This window comes from Sus scrofa, chromosome 11 (genome assembly GCF_054392235.1).
Source record: "Sus scrofa isolate SSC_HxYL_T2T_F1_AM1 chromosome 11, Sscrofa_HxYL_maternal_Yorkshire_Landrace_v2.0, whole genome shotgun sequence".
NCBI lineage: Eukaryota > Metazoa > Chordata > Mammalia > Artiodactyla > Suidae > Sus > Sus scrofa.
In genome coordinates, this window is record NC_139393.1 from 76,410,734 (window position 1) to 76,436,578 (window position 25,845).

The 25,845-nt window shown below is 39.5% G+C and overlaps 1 protein-coding gene across 4 annotated transcripts in view; it reads left to right on the forward strand.

Annotated features, from left to right (window-relative positions):
* PCCA (propionyl-CoA carboxylase subunit alpha) overlaps positions 1-25,845 on the forward strand; it is a 365,469-nt gene that overhangs the window by 273,134 nt on the left and 66,490 nt on the right. For all 4 annotated transcript variants that reach the window (NM_001444590.1, XM_084981107.1, XM_084981108.1 and 1 more), the window contains 1 exon segment: positions 10,258-10,356. In NM_001444590.1, the coding sequence (NP_001431519.1) occupies positions 10,258-10,356 (99 nt within the window).

The window sequence follows — 25,845 nt, forward strand, 5'->3', positions numbered from 1 at the left end:
ATGCTTCCTCTTCTCCCTTTTCCTCCGTGACTCTTTCATATCTTGACCTCTCTGTTCACACGGCCCACTTTCCCTTCCCAGTTTAGTTACTCCTGAATATGCTGCTCTCTTCCACCAAGGATCTAGACCTGCTCCCCATCATTTTTATCTTTAGTGCATATTCTCCAAACTGTAGCCAGAATGATCTTTTAAAAATACAAAGCTTAGAGTTCCTGTTGTGGTTCACTGGTAACAAACCTGACTAGAATCCATGAGGACGTGGGTTCGATCCCTGCCTCTGCTGAGTGGTTTAAGGATCTGGCGTTGTCATGAGCTGTGGTGTAGGTCACTGACGCGGCTTGGGTCTGGCATTGCTGTGGTGTAGGGATCCTTGGTGAAGAATCGGCAGCTGTAGCTTGGATTAGACCCCTAACCTGGGAATCAATATATGCCGCGGGTGTGGCCCTAAAAAACCAAAAACCTAAAGCTACTGCTGTTGCTCTCCAGTTGGAATCCCTTCATGTTTCCTTCGCTCCATACTGTCCCTGGGAGCTGTGCTCCCCTTGGGCTCCTGTCTTGTGCTCACTGGTTTCAAATAAGCAAAGCTCTTTCCAGCCTCAGGGATCTTTTTCCCATGTGTCATTCTCTCCGGATAGGCCCACCTACCCGCGAACCATATTAATTCCTAGTCACTCCTTGGATCTTAGCTTAAAGAGCACCTCTTCGGTCTTCCTTCCTGCTGTGAAGTAAAGAATAACGAGGATTAAGAAGTGAGTGTAAAAATCCCCAAAGGGGAGTTCCCGTCGTGGCTCAGTGATTAACGAATCCGACTAGGAACCATGAGGTTGCGGGTTCAATCTCTGGCCTTGCTCAGTGGGTTAAGGATCTGGTGTTGCCGTGAGTTGTAGTGTAGGTCGCGGACGCAGCTCGGATCCCACGTTGCTGTGGCTCTGCGTGGGCCAGTGGCTACAGCTCCGATTCAACCTCTAGCCTGGGAACCTCCATATGCCGTGGCAAAAAGACCAAAAAAAAAAAAAAAAAAAAATTGCTGAAGATTTGTACCTTTTGAGAATACAGTCTTAGCAGCCAGACTGTGACGGTTAAGGTGAAAGGCACATGGTAAGAAAATAGGTACAGAGCACTTGTTCTAGAACCTGTCAGAGAAAAGAGGAGAGGGTATCCTTTGGTAGTTGGACGGCATGGTGGGCCAGGTGCACATGCTTTGCAAATATGGGAACATCCTGTATGTGCTTGAAAGCAGAGAGGAAGCAGCCGGCGTGTGAATGCCAGGAAAGGAAAGAAGATGGTTGACGGTGCACGAAAATAACAGCATTTATGTGTCATGGCTTTAATTTTGGCAAAGCAAAGGGAAAGTCATCGGCCAAGAGTGTTGGTCAGTATTCCATGATAATTAATGTAAATTTGTGCACTTGAGTCCTATGTCTGTTTAAACTAAAGACATAGAATCTTTATGTTTGAATTAGTATTTCTAAATAGAGATGTATCTTTGGATTTTTTGTAAAGTATAGAGTTTTAAAATAATTTAAGATATTGTAGTGTTTTCATAGTGCTGGGACAGCTCCACAATATTTTTCTGCCCTGAAGAGTGTGAAATTGCAGCGGGAATGCGCCTGGCATGTGGAAGTTTCTGGGCCAAGGACTGAGCCTAAGCCACAGCAGGAAGTATGTGCCTTAGGGTATCATGTCGTGTGTTACTTCACTCCTGGTCTTATTTTTATCATCACACCAAATTTTACTTAATTTGTTAACTTTTATTGACTATTAAAGGAAAGATCTTTAAAACTGTCAACCTCAAACAGAGGTACTTGGGCAAAACAAAAATCCCTTTCTAATAGTGGAATTTGCCATATCAGAAATTAACTCTCTAACTCTATCTTAAGTAAATGGGCTTTGCAGCGGTAAAACCCTGGAATTTGAGAACTTCACCTTTGCTGATTTAACTCCCTCATTTTTAGATGAGAAAGAGAGTTGAGAAAAAGAGATTGTCTGAAATGCGTTGCAAAAATATATTGTAAAATCTACAACCAGAGAAATTGAAATGAGTATTGCTCTGTTAGCCAAAATGAAATTTTAAAAGAACATCTGCTATTTATTGTGTGTTCTTAGTGAAAGGTCTAAAGTACATATTGATTATATGCTATAACAAAGAAGCACACTTCTTTTCTTAATATATGATTTACATATACGATTTTATACATATACAGAATTCCAAAAGTATGAATGGGTTTGCAGTGAAAAGCAAGCTACTGCTCCATCCTTGACCCTCAGCCACTCTCTTCCTCTTATACATTTATCCAGTGATATTCTGTGCGTTTAAAACACACAAAGTTTTTTTTTCTTTTGTAAATGATAGCATTTTTATATAGTATTATGTATTTTCTTGGGGATGGTTTCATATCAGTAGAACAGAAATTCCTTACTTTTAAAGACGAGGTGCTAAGGTTTTCTATGGTACAGTTTACATTTATATGACACACTTTATAAGGACAGCTTGGCTGGGTATAAAAAGAAAATATTGGGGGACAACATTTTGGGTTTTTTTTAATACTTACACCACATTGCTCTGTGGTCTTCTGTATCAGGGTTGCTCTTAAGAAATTAGGTTGACCTGAGTTTTTCCTTGCTTGTGCATGATTTCTTATGTTTCTTCTGAATAACCACATAATTCTTTTTTTTAATTCTTAAAATTCCATAAGCATCCTCAATCTACAAATTCAAGGTTTTATTTATTTTGAAAAGCTTTACCCTATCCTATCTTTTAACCTACATTTATTCTTTCTTTGTATTTTTTTTTTTTTTGTCTTTTTGTCTTTTTTGTTGTTGTTGTTGTTGTTGTTGCTATTTCTTGGGCCGCTGCCGCGGCATATGGAAGTTCCCAGGCTAGGGCTTTCTTTGTATTTTTGAAGAAGATTTTTGTATGTCCATTGAATCGCATTTTTTCCTCCTCTATATCAACTGTCTTCTCTAAAATTGTTTTCATATTGTTGGTCTCTTCTGTTTTGCTTTATATGATTTCTCTAAGTCCTTGTCTTTCTTTTTAGTCACATTTATCCTATTTTTGGTGCTTCTTAATGTGGCTTCTATCTCTATAATGTTATTTTTCCCTTCATTTTTTTCGGAGTTATACCCTCTTGACTTTCATTTCCTTCTGTTGCCATCTAATTTCTTCTTTGAACCTTTGTTTTTCTTCTTTGAGCTCTTTTTTTTTTTTTTTTTTGTTAAAGAAGGGTCGCATTTTCTATGGTTGTCTTTGAGACTTTGGAGAATTATTTATTTGAACTCTTCCTGTGTTTCTCTGAGGAATTCTTATGTTATATGCTCTTAACTTACCTTTCTCTTTTTACAATTTTTTTGAAACTTGTATGCGGAGATCCAGTATTGACTGTTTTCTGATTATTATTCTTGTTGCAATAGGGTAGCTGGTTATAGGCATAGGCAGCCTGCAACTTTTCCTTGTCAGGCCTGTTACCCTGATACCCTCTCACCAAATCTGTTGTTTCCTTTGCCCTAGATTTCATTTTCCTTTTGTTTTTGGCACTGAAAAGATAGGGTGGTTGTTTATGTAAGGTTCTCAGTGCTGTAAAAGTGAAGTACCACTTACACCACATCTGCTACTTCAGTCACCTTGGCTAAAGAATTAGTTGTAAATAATATGTAAGAAATAACAACAAGAATTTTTCAGTGGTCGGCCCCCCTTTCTATGGATTTAAATCATTGTTTAAAGAGATATATCCTGGAGTTCCCATCATGGCTCAGTGGTTAACGAGTCTGACTAGGAACCATGAGGTTGTGGGTTCGATTCCTGGCTTTGCTCAGTGGGTTAAGGATCCAGTGTTGCTGTGAGCTGTGGTGTGGCTTGCAGACGCGGCTCAGATCCCACATTGCTGTGGCTCTGGTGTAGGCCAGCGGCTCCAGCTCCAACTGGACCCCTAGCCTGGGAACCTCCATGTGCCATGGGTGCGGTCCTAGAAAATGACAAAAAAAAAAAAAAAAAAAAAAGATATATCCTGCTTCTCCTATGGCTTATACTCATATTGAGATTTCACTCATCTAATGAGCATCAGTAGAATCATTACATCTGCTGTTCAGAATTATGGGTGTTTTGGGAGAATTACGTTTACTTCTTGAGGCCGTAGAGGCATGGGGTGGCTTTGAGCATGTTCTCTACCCTCATTTAAAATTTGCAGATAGTTTCATAGTTTATGATTTGGAGCTGTGATAACTCACTTGAGTTCTAGAGTGAAGCTGCAAATTTATACTCTTTACTTATCAAGTGTACAGGGAAATGTAGTTTTTTGATCACATATGATCTTTAGTATGGGGTAAGGGGGAAGAAAAACTTGCTAATAAATAGGATCTTGGCGTCTTTGGGTTTAGCTAGTTTGTTTCAGGTACTGTGGTACCTCAGGGTAAGCCCGAGTATGGACTCTGGGTGCATGTGAGAGGGGCCTCTGGAAGCGTGGTCATATTATCCTCATGACTATGGATGTGGGTCACAGAACTCACACCCACAATGTCCTTGAAAGACTTTGCTGCAAGGACCTTGACTGGTGACTCTTGGTCCTATTTGTCATCGACGAGGCTTCTGCTACCCATAGGCCTGGTTACAATTTGCCTTCCATCATGGAGTCCCCAGTACGAGGTGGTCTTTATCGTGACCCAGACCTTCTCTAGTCATCTGAGCAAGATGGGTAGAAACTTCTGGATTGCCACAATGTACTGGGGCCATCTTTCCAGCCTGTCCCTCCATCAGTGCTATACTATTACTCCCACGCTGTGTTAGGAGTGCATTAAACAAAGTACTGGGCTTTCCCAGAAGCCTGCAGCCTCCCCTCGACTGTGTTCCAGAAGTAGACCTCTGGTCCACGTATTTTTTTTAGGGTACTTGATAGCAATCAGAATACTGTCTCTCTCCTCTGCCACCCCCTACCTGTTCCCAAGGGTCGATGAAAGAGAGAGAATGGAGGGACTCTGATCTCTCCATCTGCTGCCTCTTCCCTCGTGTCATTTAAATTTCAAGTTTCTGTCTGGAAAGAACTTTGGTTCTTTCCTCCCTGCCACATTAACATTCACATCTACTCATCCTGGAGCAGAGGATGCAGGGAGAGAAATCTACCAGGAAGGGACGATAAATCAAAGGTACTTTTAAAAACATTGTTTTCAGTTTTCGAAGAGGTATTTTTCATATGTTGTCTCACCTTTTTTGTTTGGTCCACACCTGCGGCATGCAGATGTTCCTGGCCTGGGGATCAAAACCATGCTGCAGCAGCAACCTTTGCTGCACTAGTGACAATGCCGGATCCTTAACCTGCTGAGCCATATGGGAACTCTTGTTTTTGTTTTTAAGAGTCAGATTTATTGAACTATAATCCGTAGGGAAAAAAAGTACTCTTTTTAATTGTGAGGTTTGGTTGAGTTTTGACAAATGTGTGTAGTTGTCACCACCAAAATCAAGATGGAGGGCATTTCCATCACCTCCTAAAGTGCCCTCATGCCCTGCCTAGTCAAAGTCGCCCTCCTACCCTTGGCCGCTAGCAACCACTGGTCTGATTTCTGCCGAATGTCGTGTACATGGGATCATAATAGTATGCAGACCTTTGTGTCAGCCTTCTTTCTCTTAGCATAATGTTTTTCAGATACTTACCACTAGTTACTTTTTCATTGCGTGGATGTGCCATGTTTGTTTACCTGTTAGTCAGTTCATTTGGACTTTTGGGTTTTTCCCAGTTTGCGGCTGATGTAAACATCCTGCTGTATATATTCTGCCATCATAAACAAGCTTGTATGAGCATTCATGTGTAGGCCCTTGTGTGTACATATCTTTCCGGTTCTCTGGGGTATTCTAATGTGGGTCTCCTATTTTGCATTCCTACCAGCAATGAATTAAAATTCAGATTACTCTACATCTTTGCTAGCTCTTAGTAAACCACTCTCTTTAATTTTAGCCACTATGGTAGCACTTACTCTTTCCTTATAGCCTTTTGGGGTTTTTTTTGGTCTTTTTAGGGCCACACCCACAGCATATGGATGTTCCTAGGCTAGGGGTCCAATCAGAGCTATAGCTGCCTGTCTATACCACAGCCACAGCAATGTGGGATCCAAGCCACATCTTCAACCTACACTGCAGCTCATGGCAACACCGGATCCTTAACCCCCTGAGCAAGGCCAGGGATCCTAGGCAGATTTGTTTCCACTGAGCCACAACGGGAAACTCCTCATTATAGCTTTAATTTGCCTTTTCCTAATGGTCAGCCAATAATGTTGAATATCTCTCTGTGTGCTTGTCATCTGTCTCTCTTCTTTGATGACGTGTCTGTTCAACTCTTTTGTCCACTTAAAAAAAAAACAACTTCTTTTTGTTATTGTGTTACAAGTTCTTTGTATATTTTGGACACAAGTCCCTTGTTTTGCATATACTTTCTCACAACCTGCGGCTTGACTTTACTTTTCTTAAAAGGGTCTTTTCAAGTAGAAGTTTATAATTTAATGAAATCCAATCCCTCGGTTTTTTTCTTTAAAATTTACTTTTTTTGTGTATGTCCTAAGAAATCTTGACCTTCCCCAAAGTCGTAAAGATATTCTCTCATGTTTTCTTCCAGAAGTTCTGTAGTTTTAGGTTTTACATTTAATTTTAATTGAGTTGATTTTTTTAAATGATAAGGGATAAGGACCAAGATTTATTTTTTTTAAATATGGACATTCAATTGTTTTAGTGCTAATTATTGACAAACTATACTTTCTCCAATTAATATCTTGGTACTTGTTTTTGAAAATTAACTAGTCGTTTATGTATGGGTCTCTGAACTATCAATTTTGTTCTGTGAATGAATATGTCTGTTCTTACCCAAGTGGCTGGATTACTATCACTTTATGGAAAGTCTTAAAATCAAGTGACATGTTTTCCAAATTTATTTTGTTTTTCAAAATTGTCTTCACTAGTTATAGCTTTTGCTTTTCTATATATATTTTAGAATCAGCTTAGTTTTATCACAAAGAAAGCCTACTGTATTTTTGATTGGAATTACATTGAATATAGAACGGTTTGGGAGAAAAAAATATATCTTAATCATACTAAAACTCTAATTCATGAATATTATATATAATCTCCATTTTTTAGGTCTTCTTTAATTTCTCACAAAATACTGCTTCTGGTTTTGGTTTGTTTTTTGTTTTTGTTTTTGGCCATGGCATATAGCGGCTTGATGTGGGATCTCAGTTCCCAGACCAGGGATTCAACCTGAGCTGTAACAATGAAAGTACTGAGTTCTAACCACTAGACCACCAGGGAACTCCCTGCTGCTTCTGGGTTTTGAAAAAGTAAAATCCACCTCCATGTTTTCATCTGTTTACTTATTTTTTAATAGCTTTATTGAGATATAATTTATATACCATATAATTTACTCATTTAAGCATATAATTCAGTGGCTTATGGTATATTCATAGAATTGTGCAACCATCACTATAGTCAATTTTAGGACAATTTCATCATGCCAAACAAGAAAGCCCATTACCCACAGCCATTGCTCTTCAATTTCCCCATCCATTCCCACCCACCCCTTGCTCAATGCAGCTGCTAGTTTACTTTCTGTCTCTTATGGATTTTGCTATTCTGAATGTTTCATATAAATAGAACCATATAATTTGTGGTCTCCTGTGACTGCTATCTTGCAGTTAGCGTGGTTTTAATGTTCAGCCGTTGTAGCATATATTAGTATTTCATTCCTTTTTTTTAATTTAATTTAATTTTTTTTTTTTTTTTTTTGTCTTTTTGCCATTTCTTGGGCCGCTCCCACGGCATATGGAGGTTCCCAGGCTAGGGGTCGAATTGGAGCTGTAGCTGCCAGCCTACGCCAGAGCCACAGCAACGCGGGATCCGAGCCGCATCTGCAACCTACACCACAGCTCACAGCAACGCCGAATCGTTAACCCACTGAGCAGGGGCAGAGACCGAACCTGCAACCTCATGGTTCCTAGTCGGATTCGTTAACCACTGCGCATTCCTTTTAAATTGCCAAATAATATTCCATTTATGGATATATCACATTCCTTTTAAATTGCCAAATAATATTCCATTTATGGATATATCACATTTTGTTTAGACATCATAAAAATGGTTTATTTCAGGGTGTTGCAAATCGGTTCCTCCTCTAACATGATCTGAGTGAATTGGGTTCTTTTCTCAGTTCTCCTTCATATGCCCTAAAGATGGCAATTGCATGTTCATTCTGTCATCCTTGTCGGTTTGAAATTAATAGCAAACACACATTCCAAATCATTATCATTCAAAATCTTTTTTTGCAACCTCTAACTTTTTAAACAAATAAAATATTTATATATAATTGATAATTGAACTTTTTTAAACTTTTAAATTTAGAAGCATTTTAAAGCAGCATTTTTAGTTTTAGAAGTTTGTTTAGCATTTAATATTTGCAAAACAACCTTTTTTTTTGAAATTTTTCATTATATATAAAGGTACTTAATTTGGGGGGATGGGCTAAATAGGATAATTTAAAATGTATTTCTGTTTCTCAGATCTTTATCATGTAGTATTTTAATGGTAAGTAATAGATGGTATAGTGTGATTATCTGACCTTATATTTAAAACTAGTTTACGGGGGGGACGGTACAAGCATTGTGGATGGGAAGAGAGAAAATATTTAGGACCGTCCTTGACCAGCGTATTGGTAGAGACTTTGTATATTAACTTACTTAATCTTTATAGCCCTCTCTTAGGTAGCTATTTTTATTTTCATTTTATTATGGTTTGGAAACTGAAGTTCAAAGAGGTTAAATACTCCAGCTTAGTAAACACCTTTAACTTGGTGAAACAACAATGTCAGGTGAGACCCAAGTCACTCCAAAGCCATTGTTTTTTCTTCCCTGTTGCTGAACTGTATACAGGGAGGCCACTGAACCCGGAAATAAAAGCCAGTGCATGATATACATCCTACTGATACTTCGTTACATAGGCAGTAACATTCCTTTGTTTTTAGACTTTGTGATCCCACTGTTGGGGAAATACATGTACATGAATACCTATCTAAATACACAGGGAATTCCCATCATGGCTCAGTGGTTCACGAACCTGACTAGTATCCATGAGGACGTGGGTTCGATCCCTGGCCTCGCTCAGTCAGTTAAGAATCTGGCGTTGCCTTGAGCTAGGGTGTAGGTCACAGGCGTGGCTCGAATCCTGAGTTGCTGTGGCGTGGCTCGGATCCGGTGTAGGCCGGCAGCTACAGCTCCAAGTGGACCCCTAGCCTGGGAACCTCCAAGTGCCGTGGGTGCTGCCCTAAAAAGACAATAAATAAACAAACAAACAGAGGTACACACATATTCTTGTAAACAGTGTCAGTCTGTGTGTCTTCTTTTAATGAACGAGCAGCTTTTAAGTGTTGGTCATAAAGGGATTGTTAAGGATTATATACATCTTAGCTGTGCCACAGGTTTATTTTGGAACTTTAGCAAACTTAAATATTGTTGTGTTATTTACTGTGGATTTGAAACAATAATGTTATTTGTTCTTATCTTGTATTGAGGTGTTAAGGGGTGAGTGAGTGAAAAGGAAGAAATAAAGAACAGTACTTTTAGCCTTGATTTTTTTTCTTTCAATTACTTTTATTTATTTGGATATTAAAATTTTTCTGTTAATAATATCTGAATATTTTAAAAGATTATGGGCTTTTTGGTAATTTCATGAATGATGACTTGATGAAATTAGTCATTTTCGATGGACACACATATGACAGAATTTGCAAAGTTCAAATGGACTTTTAATATTCAACACCAAAGAATTTCAGCTAATTAAAGCTTCTGTTTAATTAAGATAACAATGCATAGTCCTTCATTAAAATGAACACAGAAAAAGTTCTTTCTTGGTCCTTGGAGAGAATATTATATGCAAGCCCTGTTGTGTGGGTTGCAAAATGTCACTGGAATTTATATGCATTACTTGTCTAATTGCAGTAAATGTAGCATGTCCAGATAGGTTTAGAGTTAGAAGGCTGTTTGTTACTTACTGGAAATCACTTGAAACCTCAGTACCCAGAGGCAGCTGTGCCCAGGTCCTTCACCTCTCCCCAGAGATGGCTAAGAAGACTCTCGTTGGACCCTGTCTTTCATGGCGGGAGCAGTAAACATGACAGGTTGTTTGGGGAGCCATCTGTTTAAAATGGCTGCTGCTTTGTATGCAGCAATGAACTTGAGCTCAGTTTTCTGTCTTTCTTCATGGTAACAGTCTTCTTTGTGTCACAACAGGTGGAAGTTGATGGGTCGAAACTCAACGTGACCAGCACATGGAACCTGGCTTCACCCTTATTGTCCGTCAGCATTGATGGCACTCAGAGGACAATACAGGTAGGTGTTCTGATGGGGTTTCTCAGAGGGCTCCGGCAAGTCCAAAGTCCTTACCAGAGCCTGTGTGGTTCATGCTTACAGACAGAGCAGGGAAGAGCCATATTTGATCCACTTCATACGTTTTAGAGTTGAAAACATTTTTTCTTATTTTAGAGGCTCTTGAGCAGAGTCTTATTCTGAGGAGTCAATGTGTCCCTTTTTCAAGCACCAAGGAAGGTTATGTATTATATGTTGTTATAAATATAGCATCCTGCATGCTTTTCTGAAAATAGTAGATTAGCAGGTGGTTTTTTTTGTGTGTTTTTTGTTTTTTCACTGTTGTGGGGTTTTGTTGTAAAATGAGACTTACTTTGTTTCTTTTCTTTCCTCTGTAATTGAAGTTGTGTGTTATTAGATCAGCAGAAACATGAGCTGTTCAGGCTGACTTCCACATTGGCGCCTTTTAAAAATTAAGTAACCCTGGGAGTTCCCATTGTGCTTCAGTGGGTTACAAACCCAATTAGGATCCATGAGGATGTGAGTTCGCTCCCTGGCCTTCCTCAGTGGGTTAAGGACCCAGCGTTGCTGTGAGCTGTGGTGTAGGTTGCAGATGCGGCTTGGATCCTGTGTGGCTGTGGCTGTGGTGTAGGCTGGCATCTGCAGCTCCAATTGGACCCCTCGCCTATGAACTCCCATATGCTGCAGGTGCAGCCCTAAAAAGAAAAAAAAAATTAAGTAATCCTAATTTGTATAAAATGTATTGCATTGAGGAGATGCCTTGAAATCCAGAGTTGATTGAATATTCTCTGTAATCAGTGTCGTCATTTTAAAGTAGAAGATTATGAAAAGAGAGTTTGCCAAAATTTCTTTACCTCGCTGCACAGTTGAGGTCCAGGAAAAACTGAAGGAAACACCACAGAGCATGTGGCTATCATGTTATGTGCGAATAAAAATCCTAAACCCTCCATCGCATTAAATGCTCATTCCTTTTTCTTTTCAATGAAAATGTTTTTGCATTCCCTTAACTTGATTTTACAGAGGAAACTGATGTTTAAAACGTAGATAAATCAAGAACATCGCAGATAAGGATTACTGAAGACCAGATTTAGATACACTTCTGTTAGAGACTGTGGAGCAGAGGATTCCAGGTTCTCCCAGTAAATATTAATAACTAAATTAATTTCCAAGCCAGGTTCAATTAGTATATTACTTTTATGGTTGCAAGAAACATTGGACTCTAAGTAATGAGAGTAAGACTTGTCCCAGTGTATTTTGTCAGTCTTATTTTTCTTTTGTGTTCTAAGTATGAAGTTAAATACTTGGAGACCCTTGGGAAATTTTTATTGCATAATTTCATATCACTGAGATCCAATTATTCATCTTCAGAAAATATGGCTCTGCTACATTTGTTTATGTTCGATAGAATTTATTCTGCACTAGCTGTGCCGTGGATTAGATGTTCATGTGTTTTGGTCCGCAGGACATAGTACGATCTCTTAGAAGTGAGGGGAGAGGGATACAAAATCTTGCTTCCCAAATCTCTGTATCATGTTTTCAGTGTTGGCAGTGACATTGCAGATGGATGTCTTAACAGCACTTTCACATGTAGTTTCTACATAAATTAACACTAGGTATGTATTTGGGATAATCCCCAGAGATGTTTTCCTTAGCAGAGGGATAATGTTCAGTAAATCCCTTTTCATTCTTGTAAGTCCTTTGCTTAAAAAAGACGTATTAATGTGAAATAAATAAGCCTAAGGCAGACCCTTTGACTCTTCGGAGTAGGTCATTCCTTCCAGTTAAGTGCTCTGTCATTAGAAAAAAATAAACTCAGAGAGATGAATGGTATACTGGCAAAAAAAAAAAAAAAAAAAAATCGCTTTTACCTAAAGAAAGATGAGGCAGAAAAAAAGTGAGGAAAAATTTTCCTCATCAGAACAGAAATAAGTTTTACTTATTTCCTGTGGGCATTAGCCCTCAGTGTTGAATCTTTATCTCCAAAATATAACGTGGTTCTTGTGAAATTAATAACAATTATACTAAGAATGGGTAGGGCATTCCCATCGTGGCGCAGTGGAAACGAATCTCACTAGGATCCCTGGGGATGCAGGTTCAATCCCTGGCCTCACTCAGTGGGTTAAGGATCCGGTGTTGCCGTGAACTGTGGTGTAGGTCGGAAACGTGGCTCAGATCCCTAGTTCCTGTGGTTGTGGTGTCGGCCAGTGGCTGCAGCTCTTATTTGACCCCGAGCCTGGGAACGTCCATATGCTGTGGGTGTGGCCCTTTAAAAAAAAAAAAAAAAAAAAAGATAGTGCTGTAAGTGTATCAGATACAAGTCTAATCATTGTACGTATATTAACTCATTTCATCTTCTTAACAACTACATGAAGTATGTACTATTACCTGCACTTTTATAAATGAGGTAACTGAGGCCCAGAGAAAGTAGCTGACTCCCCCCAGGTCACACAGCTCATGGAGTGTAGAGTCAGGATTGAAATCCAAGCAGCCTTGCTGTGGGATCTGTGCTCTTAACCAGTGTGCTGAAGCAAGCTGGATTAACTTCCCTGTGCTTACAAAGCTAGGGAAAAGCTGGGCAGAAATTTGAACCCTGGCACTGTGACCCCAGGGCGTGTGCTTCTAACCATTTTGCTGTATCATACTTTCCAACTTTCCCATAGGGTCCTTCAAATACTCATTTACCCTCGTGTGTGCTTTAAGCCAGTGATGCTTAGGCTTTAGTGTGCTTCCGAATCAACTAGAAGATTTGTTAAAACTCAGACTGTTGGACCCATCCCAATTTTTAATTATCACTTCTTTTTTTTTTTTAAGGGATAGTTACACATACAGTAAATCTGTAAACAATGTGTTATTTAGCTACGTGTGTTCTTGAACTTGATGTAAATGGCGCCATACTCGCTATGCTTCTCTAAGTTGCTTTCTCCTCCAGCGTTGTGTTGGTGAGTCTGGTCTGTGTCAGTGCATGCAGTCTCTTTAGTTCTATGCTGTGTGGTGTTAAATCGTACCACTATACCATTGTTTTATTCTTTCTCCCCTGGATAGACATGGGTGTTATTTATTTTGTTATCACAAACAACATTTCTCTGAACATTTTTTGCACTACATGTTTCCTCTTGAAATAGAAGTTTTTCTTCAAAGAACGTGCCAGCGGAATATCTGCGTTACAGGGCGTCTGCCTTCCTAATTCTATGTGGTGATGCCACGTGGTTTTTCCTGCGTGGCTTTACCACTTCCCACGCTGCCGGGGTGGTGGAGGTGATGATGCCCGCTGCAGGAGCAGCAAGCTAACGCGACTGCGTGCCTACTCTGCCGGGCCCTGACTCCTCTGAGCGCTTCCTTGTGTGACTGTATCTAATTCTCACAGCCGGTCAGTGAAGTATGTGCTAGTAGTATTTCTCATTTTGCAGTGGGAGAAAACTGAGGCTGGTAGAGGCGAAACTGCTTGCCCAAGGCATTCTGCTAGGAAATGGAAGAGCTGGAATTTGACCCAGGAATCTTTGCCCTTTTCCATCTTGTTTCATGTCCTAGTGAATCCTTAGTATCCAGATGACCTAAGTTTTTCCTGACTGGTGTGTTTAAATGGTATCTCTCTGTGGTTTTAATGTATACTGCATTTCCTTAATTAGGAATGACAGTGAGCATTTAAAACAGATATTAACAGTTCTGTTTGGAGTTCCTATTGTGGCTCAGTGGTAATGAACCAACTAGTATCCATGAGGATGTGGGTTCGATCCCTGGCCCCACTCAGTGGGTTAAGGATCCTGCGTTACCGTGAGCTGTGGTGTAGGTTGCAGATGTGGCTCGGATCCTGCGTTGCTGTGGCTGTGCTATAGGCCGGCAGCTACAGCTCTGATTAGACCTGTAGCTTGAAAACTTCCATATACTGTAGGTATGGCCCTAAAAAGATTTAAAAAAAAAGAAAAAAAGTCCTGTTTTTCTTCTGCAAAATGCCTATTCATGCCTTTTGCCCATTTTTTTAATCAGATTGTCTTTTTCTTACTGATTCATAAATGTTTTTCATATTTTGTAGGTCCTGAGCCTGTGTCAGTTATGTGTATTACAAACAACTTCTCCCAGTTCGTAGCTTGTATTTTTATCCCTTTAAGTTATACAAATCAAATTTTAAGTCAGAGCTTTAATATCAGAATTTTCAGTCCCTTCCTTTATGGTTTGTGTATTTTGAATTTGTTTAAACAATCCTTTTTTACTCTCAAGCTCATCAAGATGCTTGCCTGTATTTTCTTCTAAACCTTTTATGTTGCGCTTTTTCATGTTGAAACCCTTAATCCTTCTGGAATTAATTTTTGTGTGTGGTCTGAGTTAAGATCATTTTTACTTTTAAACTGTGGGGAACCTGTTGTGCCAGCCCTGCTTATTTATAGTCATGTTTTTCTCCCTCTTGCTAGCTTGCCACCTTCTCACCTTTCCAAGCCCAAGATTCTTTAAAAGGCGTATTGTTTCTGTGAAATGTTTCTCAATTAATTGTAAACAAAAAGGTGACTTTTTCCTTCATATGAAACTCTGGTCCCTCTATTTGCTTTCATGAGTTCTCTGTCAATTATTCCCTTTCATTTGTCATTTATCTTCAGGGAATACCTTAAAGATGGTGTGTGTGTGTGTGTGTATGTGTGTGCATGCATGCATGCGTGTGTGTTTTGCAGGCCAGGGGTCTCAGATGATGTTTGAGATATAAGAAAAGTGTGTTCATGGAATGGGAGGTGGATTGGGAAGCATTCAAGTAGAAAAGTTGTTGGAGCTCAATGCGGGAAATAGATTGGAGAAGCCAAGCTGCAAATGGAAGTGGAAAGAGTGTGCTTTTCCATCACCAATGGAGATTCATTGAAATGTTTTTGCAGAGGAAAGTAATGTCCATCAAAATGCTGCTGTGGGAGGTTAGTGTGTCTTCATAATAAAAAGGGGGTTAAGGGGGAAGTTCCCCTCGTGGCGCAGTGGAAACAACAAATCCAACTAGGAACCATGAGGTTGTGGGTTCGATCCCTGGCCTTGCTCAGTGGGTTAAGTCCTAGTCTGATTTGTTTCTACTGCGCCACGATGGGAACTCCTAAAATACGTTTCTTATTGACCTTGCCTGTCATTGTGAGGTGGTTATCCTCTTAAAAGTGAGGTTTTGAAGGTGAACCCTGCATTCTGTGCTTTTGCATACTAAGCCACAAGTCATCTACCAGCTTCTAAAAGCAAGCAGTAGTGATAGAACTTCAGAGTTTTATGCCAATCTGAGATTAAATCTCCTGCACTTTTTTTAGATTTTTCTTTCTTCAACATTATTTTGTAACAGCATTTATTTTTTAATTTTAATTTTTATTTTGTCTTTTTGCCTTTTCTAGGACCGCTCCCGCGGCATATGGAGATTCCCAGGCTAGGGGTCTAATCGGAGCTATAGCCACTGGCCTACGCCAGAGCCACAGCAATGAGGGATCCGAGCCATGTCTGCAACCTACACCACAGCTCACGGCAACGCTGGATCCTCAGCCCACCGAGCAAGGCCAGGGATTGAACCCACAACCTCATGGTTCCTAGTCGGATTCGTTAACCACTGCACCACAATGGGAACTCCTGTAACAGGGTTTTTAAACTGGTGGTAAAATATACATAAATTATAAAATAGAAAATTTGCCATTTTATCCAATTTGGGGTGTGTAATTCAGTGACATTAAGTACAGTCACGTTGTCGTGCAGCCATGGCCACTATCCATGTCTAGAACTTTCTCATCACCCTGTTCCCACTTAAAAATAACCTCCTATTTGGGAGTTCCCATCCTGGCGCAGTGGTTAACGAATCTGACTAGGAACCACGAGGTTGCGGGTTTGATCCTTGGCCTCGCTCAGTGAGTTAAGGATTTGGCTGTGGTGTAGGCCATAGACACAGCTGGGATCCCTTGTTGCTGTGGCTGTGGTGTAGGCTGACAGCTGCAGCAACCTTTAAACCCCTAGCCTGGGAACCTCCATATGCCGCGGGTACAGCCCTAAAAAGACAAAAGCCAAAAATAAAAATATTAAAAGAATAACCTCCTATTCCCTCCTCCCCACAGTGCCTGACAACCACCCTTCTGCTTTCTGTTTCTATGAGTCTGACTGCCCCAGGTACCTCATGTAAGTGGATTCATACAGCACTTGTACTTTTGTGACTGGCTTATTTCCCTAGTGCAGTGTCTTTGAGGTTTATCCACGTTGTGGCATGTGTCAGAATTTCCTTCCTTTTTAAGGCTGAGTAATAAACCAACCATTTGATGTGTACATACACCCACCACATGTGTTCATTCATCTGTTGATGGACATTTGGGTTGTTTCTACTTTTTGGCTGTTGTGAGTAATGCTGCTGTGAACATGAGTGTGCAAATACTTCTTCTTGTTCCTGCTTTGGGTTCGTTTGTGTGTATGCTCCTAAGTGGAATTGCTGGATTATTAGAGTCATTCTGGTTTAATTTTTTGAGGAATCTCCTTCTGTTTTCCACCGCAGCTGCACCATTTCACAGTCCCACCAGCAACACATAAGGACTCTAATTTCTCCACATTTTCACCAACACTTGCTATTTTCAGGTGGCTACCACTGTGGTGTGTATAATAGCTCTCCTAATGGATGTGAAGTGGTATCTCCTTGTGGATTTATTTAGTTTATTTAGATAGTTATTGAAAAAGTTTATTTAGATTTATTTAGATAGTTATTGAATTTAGATTTATTTAGATGGTTATTGAAGAATCATTCAAGGTGCTTCCTAATACGGGCTTCCTAATACGGGCCATTTCTCTCCTTATTTTATGGTGTAGCCAGCTCACTGTGGAAGTGGAACTTCTAGTGCCAGTAGAAGCAACTTTCTTACCACTGTTCTTTCAAAGTCATTCTCTCAGCTTATTCTTTCCTCCTCTGCGTGAACCTGTGTACAGTTCTCAGTCTGTAAAGTGGCTGCCAGGTAACAAGCCAGTCGTAGTCTGCTGGGGAGAAAGTGTGTTTAAAAGTCTAGTCATGTCCAAGCTGCTAAGACCTCTCCTGGTAGAAACGGGTAAAATTCTCAGGCTGAGAAATGTTTATAGGAAGATGAGAGTGTTGCCTTCTCCCTTCCTGCTTGCTCTCCTCTCCCCCCTAAGCTGCTCCCTGGGGTCTCCAGAGCGGCAGGACAGGGTAAAGATGAGAGGAACATGCTGGACGAACGGGGTGACCAGGGTGACTGGGGCAGCTGTAATCCAGTGTTCATCCTTTGGGGGCGTGAGAAGTGTCCAAGGCTGCCTGGTGTCCTCTAGGACATTTCTGTGTATTGGGGAGAATTCCTCGCCTGCAGCACCCTTGATGCCTGCTCTGTCTTTTCCTGATCCTGTCCCTCTAGATGTTCCTCTAAGCAGGGTCTCTCATGATGGCCCAGCCTGGGTCTCATCTCCACGATCCATATCTGGGCCACAAGAAATAACTAGAAGTCCTTGCCTCGCCAAACTCTTTTTTCTCTGTCATCAAAAGCATTGCTTATCTTCCCTCGAAATCCAGGACCTTCAGAAAACCAAGGGATTTTCATGAGCTCCTTTCACTTAGCTTAAAGTGTTCAACCTTGATTCTTAGCTTAAGGAGTCCACCTCTCTAATGAATTTTTAACTTATTTCATATTCTCTTGAGGTGAGAAGGGGCAATTGCTGGTTTCACAGTTCCTAGCATGTCCTACTAGGCAGCCTAGTCTAGCATATTTCTTAAGGATATATGGGCATTTAGCACCTATTGAGTTTTATTGCTAAACCCCTGACTACATCTTTACCTGATTAGATGATGAAATACTTGGGTAGGAAGCATATCTTTGCTTTAGTAATCACCTTCCTATTTACCCAACACATTGTCTATTCATTTTCCTGGTTTTCATTGGTAAGCTTCATGAGCTTAATATTATCCATTAATTTTTTTTTTTTTTTTTTTCTTTTTAGAGCCACACCCCCAGCATATGGAAGTTCCCAGGCTAGAGGTTGAATCAGAGCTATAGCTGCTGGCCTATGCCACAGCCATAGCAATGCCAGATCCCCAACCTGCTGAGTGAGGCCAGGGATCAAACCCGCATCTTCATGGATACTTGTGGGATTCCTTTCCGCTGCGCCACAACAGCAACTCCCTATCCATTAATTTCTTTTAAAAGAAATTGTCTTTTGGCATGTACCATTATTTGGATAATGAATTTTATAAATTACCGAATTCCTTTAACTGATCTGAATTACCTGTTTCAGTTTCACTTTGACCTTGAATTTCCGCTGTCTTGTTGGGATCCTGGCCCTGGTAGAAGCCACGTATCTGGGTGAATGGCTGACAGGGTGGATGGGTGGGTAGTCACCTTGCATTTTATAATCTCAGATATGAATCAGCTTTATCTTTACCTTCATTTCAAGATTTAGATTTTATTTCTTCTAGGCCTTCATCAAATTAAGCTGTGGTCCTGAGAAAGCCCTCTTAACCATTTCATCAGTTCTCCTAAGTTCCTCATCTTCCAACACTGACGCAATCCATATAGTCTTGGATGACATGGCTGGTTGATCTCTGCAGATGCAGAGTCACTGTAATTTCTGTGAGAGCGCAGAGAAATGGGAGGGCTCCCGGGGACCTTGCCCAGAAGACTCTTGCTTATGTAGCACATTTCTTCCCGTCTGCCTTCCTCTGCAGCGGGGAGCGAGCGCCTGAGCTGCTGCAGGCTCACAGGACCACCTGTTGATAGGATTGGTAGGTACAGACAAAGGCCCCCTTGGGCTCTTCCTCATGTCTTCTTTCCCAGGGGTGTGTGCACATGATGTTTGCACTTCTCTCCCCCGTGTCCCTGCCGAGTCGTTGCTCATTAAGTCTGCTTCACACCACGGCTTACTCCAGTATATCCACATGCTGCTTTAGAAAGACTTAGAAAATCACACTCTTGGACACAAATTCTTATTGTTATTAAAAACTTTAAGTATTGAGCTAGTGATGCGTTTACCTGTCTTGGGGAGGAGATCATATATATATGTGTGTGTGTGTGTATATATATATATATGTATATATATATAAATTTTTTTTTTTGTCTTTTTAGGACCGCACTTGGCAGTATATGGAGTTCCCAGGCTAGGGGTGGTCAAATCAGAGCTCCAACTGCTGGCCTGCGCCACAGCAATGCAGGATGAGAGCCGCACTTGTGGTCTACGCTGCAGCCTGTGGCAACAGCAGATCCTGAACCCACTGAGCAAGGCCAGGGATCGAACCTCCGTCCTCGTGGATACTAGTCAGGTTCTTAACCCACTGAGTTACAATGGGAACTCCAGGAGATCATTTATTTTGAGATGAAATAATTTATAGTAAAGAACTGGTGATATCAACCTTGAAATTTCTTAGATACCTAAGGACCTTTTAGAATCACATAGTGTTTAATCTGTTTCTTCATCTAGTAATTAAACCATTTTTTCTTCAAATATTATCATTCAAAAAAATAAAATGATAGTATTTTGTATTTATTTTCTTTTTTAAAATTGGATATATACCAACACATTCCTCCTGTTTTCATTGCGTACGTAGAATCTATTGGTAATGGTGCTTATTAAATATGTCTTAATGGCGTAATCTGAGAGGTTAACCACCTTTTCTCATTCTTTAGTGGAAAGATATATTCTGATTTCCAAATTACCGATTTAAAAAGTTGTGGAATGAAACAGTTCGCCCTGGAACTTCCCGGGTGTCTCAGCCAATTAAGGAGCCGGTGTTGTCACTGCTGTGGGGTGGATCTCTGGCCCGGGAACTTCCTCTGACTACGAGATCAGAAAACAAAAACAAAAATAAAAACAGATTGTCCAGTGGAAATCTAATTGAGCCATATTTGCAATTCGTTTTACTAATCTGGTTTTATTTACCCTAGTCTATTCAAAATGTTAGAGTTTCTATATGAAACAATATTAAAAGGTTATTAGTATGATACCAGAAAGGAAACATATGTAGTTCCTGCTGTGGTGCAGGGGGATCAGTGGCATCTCTGCAGTGCCAGGACGAAGGTTCGATCCCTGGCCTGGCACAGTGGATTAAAGGATCTGATGTTGCCACAGCTGGCATTGGTCACACCTGTGGCTTGGATCTGATCTCTGGTGTGGAGCTCCATATGCCCTGGAGTGGCCAAAAAAAAAAAAAAAGAGAGAAAAAGAAAATGAAGCATATGACAACAGTAACATAAATAATGGAATGATTAAAGTGAAATGGACCAAATCAATGAAGTTGTATTTAAAAGAAAAAATATATTACATTGCTTCTGTATTTAAAATTAAATAATTTTATTTTAAATTGTGGAGTTCCTGTTGTGGTACAGTGGAAACAAACCTGACTAGGAACCATGAGGTTGCAGGTTCCATCCCTGGCCTTGCTCGGTGGGTTAAGGATCTGGTGTTGCCGTGAGCTGTGGTGTAGGTCGCAGACAAGGCTCGGATTTGGCATTGCTATGGCTGTGGTGTAGGCCGGCGGCTAAGCTCCATTTCGACCCCTAGCCTGGAAACCTCCATATGCTGCAGGTGCGGCCCTAAAAAGCAAAAAAATAAAAAATCAATAAAAATAAAATTAAATAAAATTGTAAATTTAGTTTCTCAGTTACACTAGTCACAGTTCAGGTTCTCAATAGCCATGTGTGGCTAGTTAGCTCACAAACAAAACATTTTATAAATCAGAATGTTTATAGAAGGGGAAAAAACACATTTTTTTAAAGTGCTCCCCCCATGGGTCAATATGTTTTAGTTTTTATCATTGAAAGTTAAAATAGATAAATTAAATTCATTTTAAAACAGAGGATAAATTTCTTATTTAGGTGACAACCTTTTAAAATTTTAATTTAGAAGCTTAACAAAAATTAGGCCTATTTTTAAAAAGTGGAAAAATTTCCTGCCTAAATAAAGCATATAATTAAAGTGTTGAAACAAAAGATTTTGCTCTTCTCTACATGTTAAGCTCACTGCTGTTTTCACACATCCTAGCACCTTCACTATGGAACATGCTAGATGAATACAACTTTTTTTTTTCCCCCCTAGGGCTATGTTCTGTGAAGTAATTTTTTTTTAACTTTGAAGAGGCTTCCATTTTACTTTGAACAACTGGAGTGGTTCTCAGTTTCGTACAGTGTAATTTGTCTGCTGGAATTTAATACATTGTTTCTCGTTAGCGTTTTACATACTAGATTTTTGTTTTGCGAAGTCACGTTGTTTGAACATTTGCAGGCAGAGCTGACTAACTGCTATTGGCCTGTTTCTTTGTGTGGCTTGATTTCTTCTCTCCACCTGCTCACAGCAGGTTGTCTACAGGCCTGAAGAGTAGCTAAATACTTTTGAAAATACCTCCAGATCCTGCTAAGGTCTAACAATTTTCACATTTGTGTGATGCGAAGCTATTCATAGTGTACCTTTGAAGGCTTTTTTCTTTTTCGTTTTCATATTCTTGCTTAAATATTTTCAAGAGAAGATAAATTTCTTATAAATAAAAGTACAAAGCTGATTGCCGCACTATTGCATCCTGCATTGAATAGATCATTGATATTCAACTAAGTGGAACTAATTTTCTATGTTAAAGCAGACAAATTTGGAATAGTGTCACATGAATCTCATGTTATTTATACAGAATACCAGATTAAATGGATTACTTGTGCATTGGTTGCAGGGTTAAACAGGTTATATAACATGATAACTTAAAATGCTCAGTGGGCCTTTGTAACGTAGAATATTATACAAGCACATGAATATAATAGAAGAGATGTTACTGTGTTTGCAGAATGTGTAACTAGCTGTGATGTATTTGCAAGTGCTTATCCACACAGAATTTGAATCGATTTTTAAAATTTAAGCTTGATTTTCTGTTTTTGAAGAAAGGGAATGGATTTTGTCACCACTTCAGACGTTAAAAATGTTAGTTTCTTTTTTCTGTGTTTTAAATGAGAATAACTCCCACAACGTCTGTAAGAACAAACTTCAGTTTGAATCCTAATAAATGTGTATAGATGTTAAAATAAGTATGTTAACATTTTAATTGGAAACTTAAGTGAAGTGGCTTACATTTTTGCTTATACTTTGCCAGTCCAAAAAAAAAAAAAGAAGGAAAAAAGTGGATTTGGAAGTTATGATCTTATGGTTTTAGTCCCCAAATAAATGTTTCCTGTGATTTGTAGACGTTTCTCCTCATCTCCACTCCCTTAGAAGTAATTAGCTATTATTTTGTACCTTATGCTTCTGCTCTAGAATCATTAAATGTAATATGAAACCATCTACGTAGAATGTATAGGATATAAAAATATATAACTTAGAATAAGTAGAGGTTGGTATTTTTTTCTAAAGAAGTAGGAAATGAAAGAGTAATTATTAACCATCTCCTTTTCACATTCCTGAAAACATCAATTACAGTTACACATCTTAGAAATAAGCCCACCAGTGGAACAGAAATAACTCCTTTCACTAGGCTTCAAAAAATTTAATCACTATTTAGCAGCTGGGATGTATTTACAACTGTAATTTAAAATATTAATTTCAATGCAAGTCTACCGGCTTCTATAATATAGTCTAGAATCTTGGCCATTTTCTTGTCTCGAGTGGCATACATTTTATGATTGGCAGTAGCTTTTAAAATTTTAACATAATGGAAGAATATCTTTGTGAATCCCTTCCCCCGCCCCAACACTCCATACATACTCTTTTTTCCTCTACTATCTGTTAACTAGAAAATTATGTTTTAGTAGCTGCCAGAAGAAGAGGATTTTGAATAGTATAAACACTGATTATAGCAAACGTGGAAAATAATACAAGCAGCTGCACTGGGGACCGATAAGACAAATCCCACAGTTATGGCCTTTGAAACGTATTATCAAGTTGGAAATCAGTGAGAGGAAAAAGAAAACTATTACTATTTCTTCCTCTTACTGTTCAGTGAGATTACTCTTAAAGGTGAAATTGCCTCTGATTTTATTATCTTAGGAAGATATATTTGGAACCTTTTTATATTTTTATTTTGTTTTTGCTCTTTTGGAGTGAGCAATCTTACTAATTTTGTATGAATGTTATCTAGCAAATGTTGAAATTATTTTGTTAACTAAGTCTTACTTAAATGTTCTCTTCCTTGAAGAAAGAAAAAAGGAGTGTATTTTGTAAATGTTGGAGCAGACTTCAAAATGAGGAAAGGACCTTTTTATCTAGCTATGAAGTACCACTTAAGATAGAAAAAGGGGTGAAATATTTGGAGAAAATATTTTGCTAAGGACCGAATATGTTTCATGAAAAAAGTTTTCGTTTTTATTGTATTTTACTTGTTGCTATTAGTTTATCAGGCGGTCAGTTCATGTTTGTTTTGGTATGCCGCACACTCCTTGTGGGCATCGAGTACTTTGTTCTCTGTGGATTCTGAAACCAAATTGTCTTCATTCTAGACTGTGGTAAAAATATCTATTGTTTCCTGCACAGAAGCAAATTCCAATTTTTGAATGAAATTTTATTTCCCTATTTTCTATTAAATCAGTCCTTATTGCTGAGATATATCAGGTTTGGGTTCTTTTCTTTCTGTCAATGCAAGTATACAGACTGTGGTAGTTGTGGTGAGGTAAATAGTCGGATACTCATAATATGTATAATTTTAACCTACTTTATTCATTCATTTATTTAGGCTACACTGGTGACATGCAGAAGTTCCTGGGCCAGGGATTGAATCCGAGTCACAGCAGCGACTGTAGCCACAGCAGTGACAATGTCAGATCCTTAACCCGCTGAGCCAAGGAACTCCTTAATCTGCTTTATATTGAATGCAAAATTAAAGGCAACTTATTGGTACTTGTATCTGTGGTTTGCATATTCGTTATTACAATTTAATTTTATCTTTAATGTGAAAATATGCATTTCTAAGCCCGTCTCCATTTTCCATTGTGCAAAATTACTCCTCTTTGCCTGGGAATCAGTCCGGCCCTTGAAGGGTAAAGAAAAGGAATTTTTCACTACCTTTTACATAGAAGGTGATGCTGGCATGACCTAGGCAGTGTTCTGGACTCTGGGAATACATCAGTGACCATGACTTACATTGCAGCGGGGGGATAAACGCATAAACAAGGTAATGTGGATGCTAAGAAGGCCCACAAAGACCACAGCAGAATAATTTGTAAGAGGTGATCAGAGGAGGTAGCTTTAGGCAGGATGGTTAGGAAGTCCTCTCTGAGTAGTTAACATTGAGTTGAGACCTATGAGGAGGAGGAGGAGGAAGCGATCTAAAAGTGCAGGGGGGAGTTCCTGTCGTGGCACAGTGGTTAACGAATCCGACTGGGAACCATGAGGTTGCGGGTTCGGTCCCTGCCCTTGCTCAGTGGGTTAACGATCCGGCGTTGCCGTGAGCTGTGGTGTAGGTTGCAGACGCGGCTCGGATCCCGTGTTGCTGTGGCTCTGGCGTAGGCCGGTGGCTGCAGCTCCGATTTGACCCCTAGCCTGGGAACCTCCATATGCCGCAGGAGCGGCCCAAGAAATAGCAAAAAGACCAAAAAAAAAAAAAAAAAAAATGCAGGGGAAGAAAGTCCCAGTAAGAATGGCATGAGCAAAGGCTATGAGACAGGAGCAAATTTAGTTTGTGTGGAGGCCGGAAGGAAGGCCAGTGTCTGGAAAATTGTTAGGAGAGTAGAAAAGGATAGAGAGGCACCAGGTCATGTCGGCTCTTCATAAGCCGGAGAGTTTGGTTTCTATTTGATTCCTACTGCAAAGCTTTTGAAGGGTTTTGCATAGAAGAATGAATGGTATGATGTGATTTAAGGATGGACCAGGGGTGGAGCAAGGAAATTATTTGCATCATCATTGTGGTCGCCCGCATGAGAGATGCTGATGATGGTTTAGATGAGGAGTCAGCGAATTCCAACCCACCGCTACTTTTTGTACTGCTCACAAGGTGAGTGGTTTTTAAAAGTTTGGACGTATTATATTTTAAATGGTTGGAAGAAATTAAAAGAAGAATAATGTTTCATGACACATGAAAAGTATATGAGATTCAAGTTTCAGCTTCATAAATACAGTTTTATCTGAACACAGCCACGTTTATTCATTTATATCTATCCGTGGCTGCTTTTGGAGAGTTTATTATAAGTAGAATCTTAATGCTGTGATTTTCTCTATCACACAGCAGTTCAATGTCTTAGAAGTTTGTTGAGATTTCTTTGACACAGGACCAAGATTGAAATTTTTCTAAACAAAAAGAATTGTCCTCAACCACTATTGTGGCACATCGGACATTGAATGGCTTTGAGAATTAGCTTGTGCTGCACACTTTGATAATGTTTCTTAATGAACTCAACCTGAAATTGAAAGACAAAACAGCATTTACATGCAAAATGCATACTGTGGTAAAGTCATTTTAACAACAACTAGCATTTGAGTCACAACTAATGTCAAGCTGCTTTTCATTTTATTTATTTATTTATTTATATTATTATTATTTTTTTTTTTGCCTTTTCTGGCATATGGAAGTTCCCAGGCTAGGGGTTGAATTGGAGCTGTAGCTGCTGGCCTCCA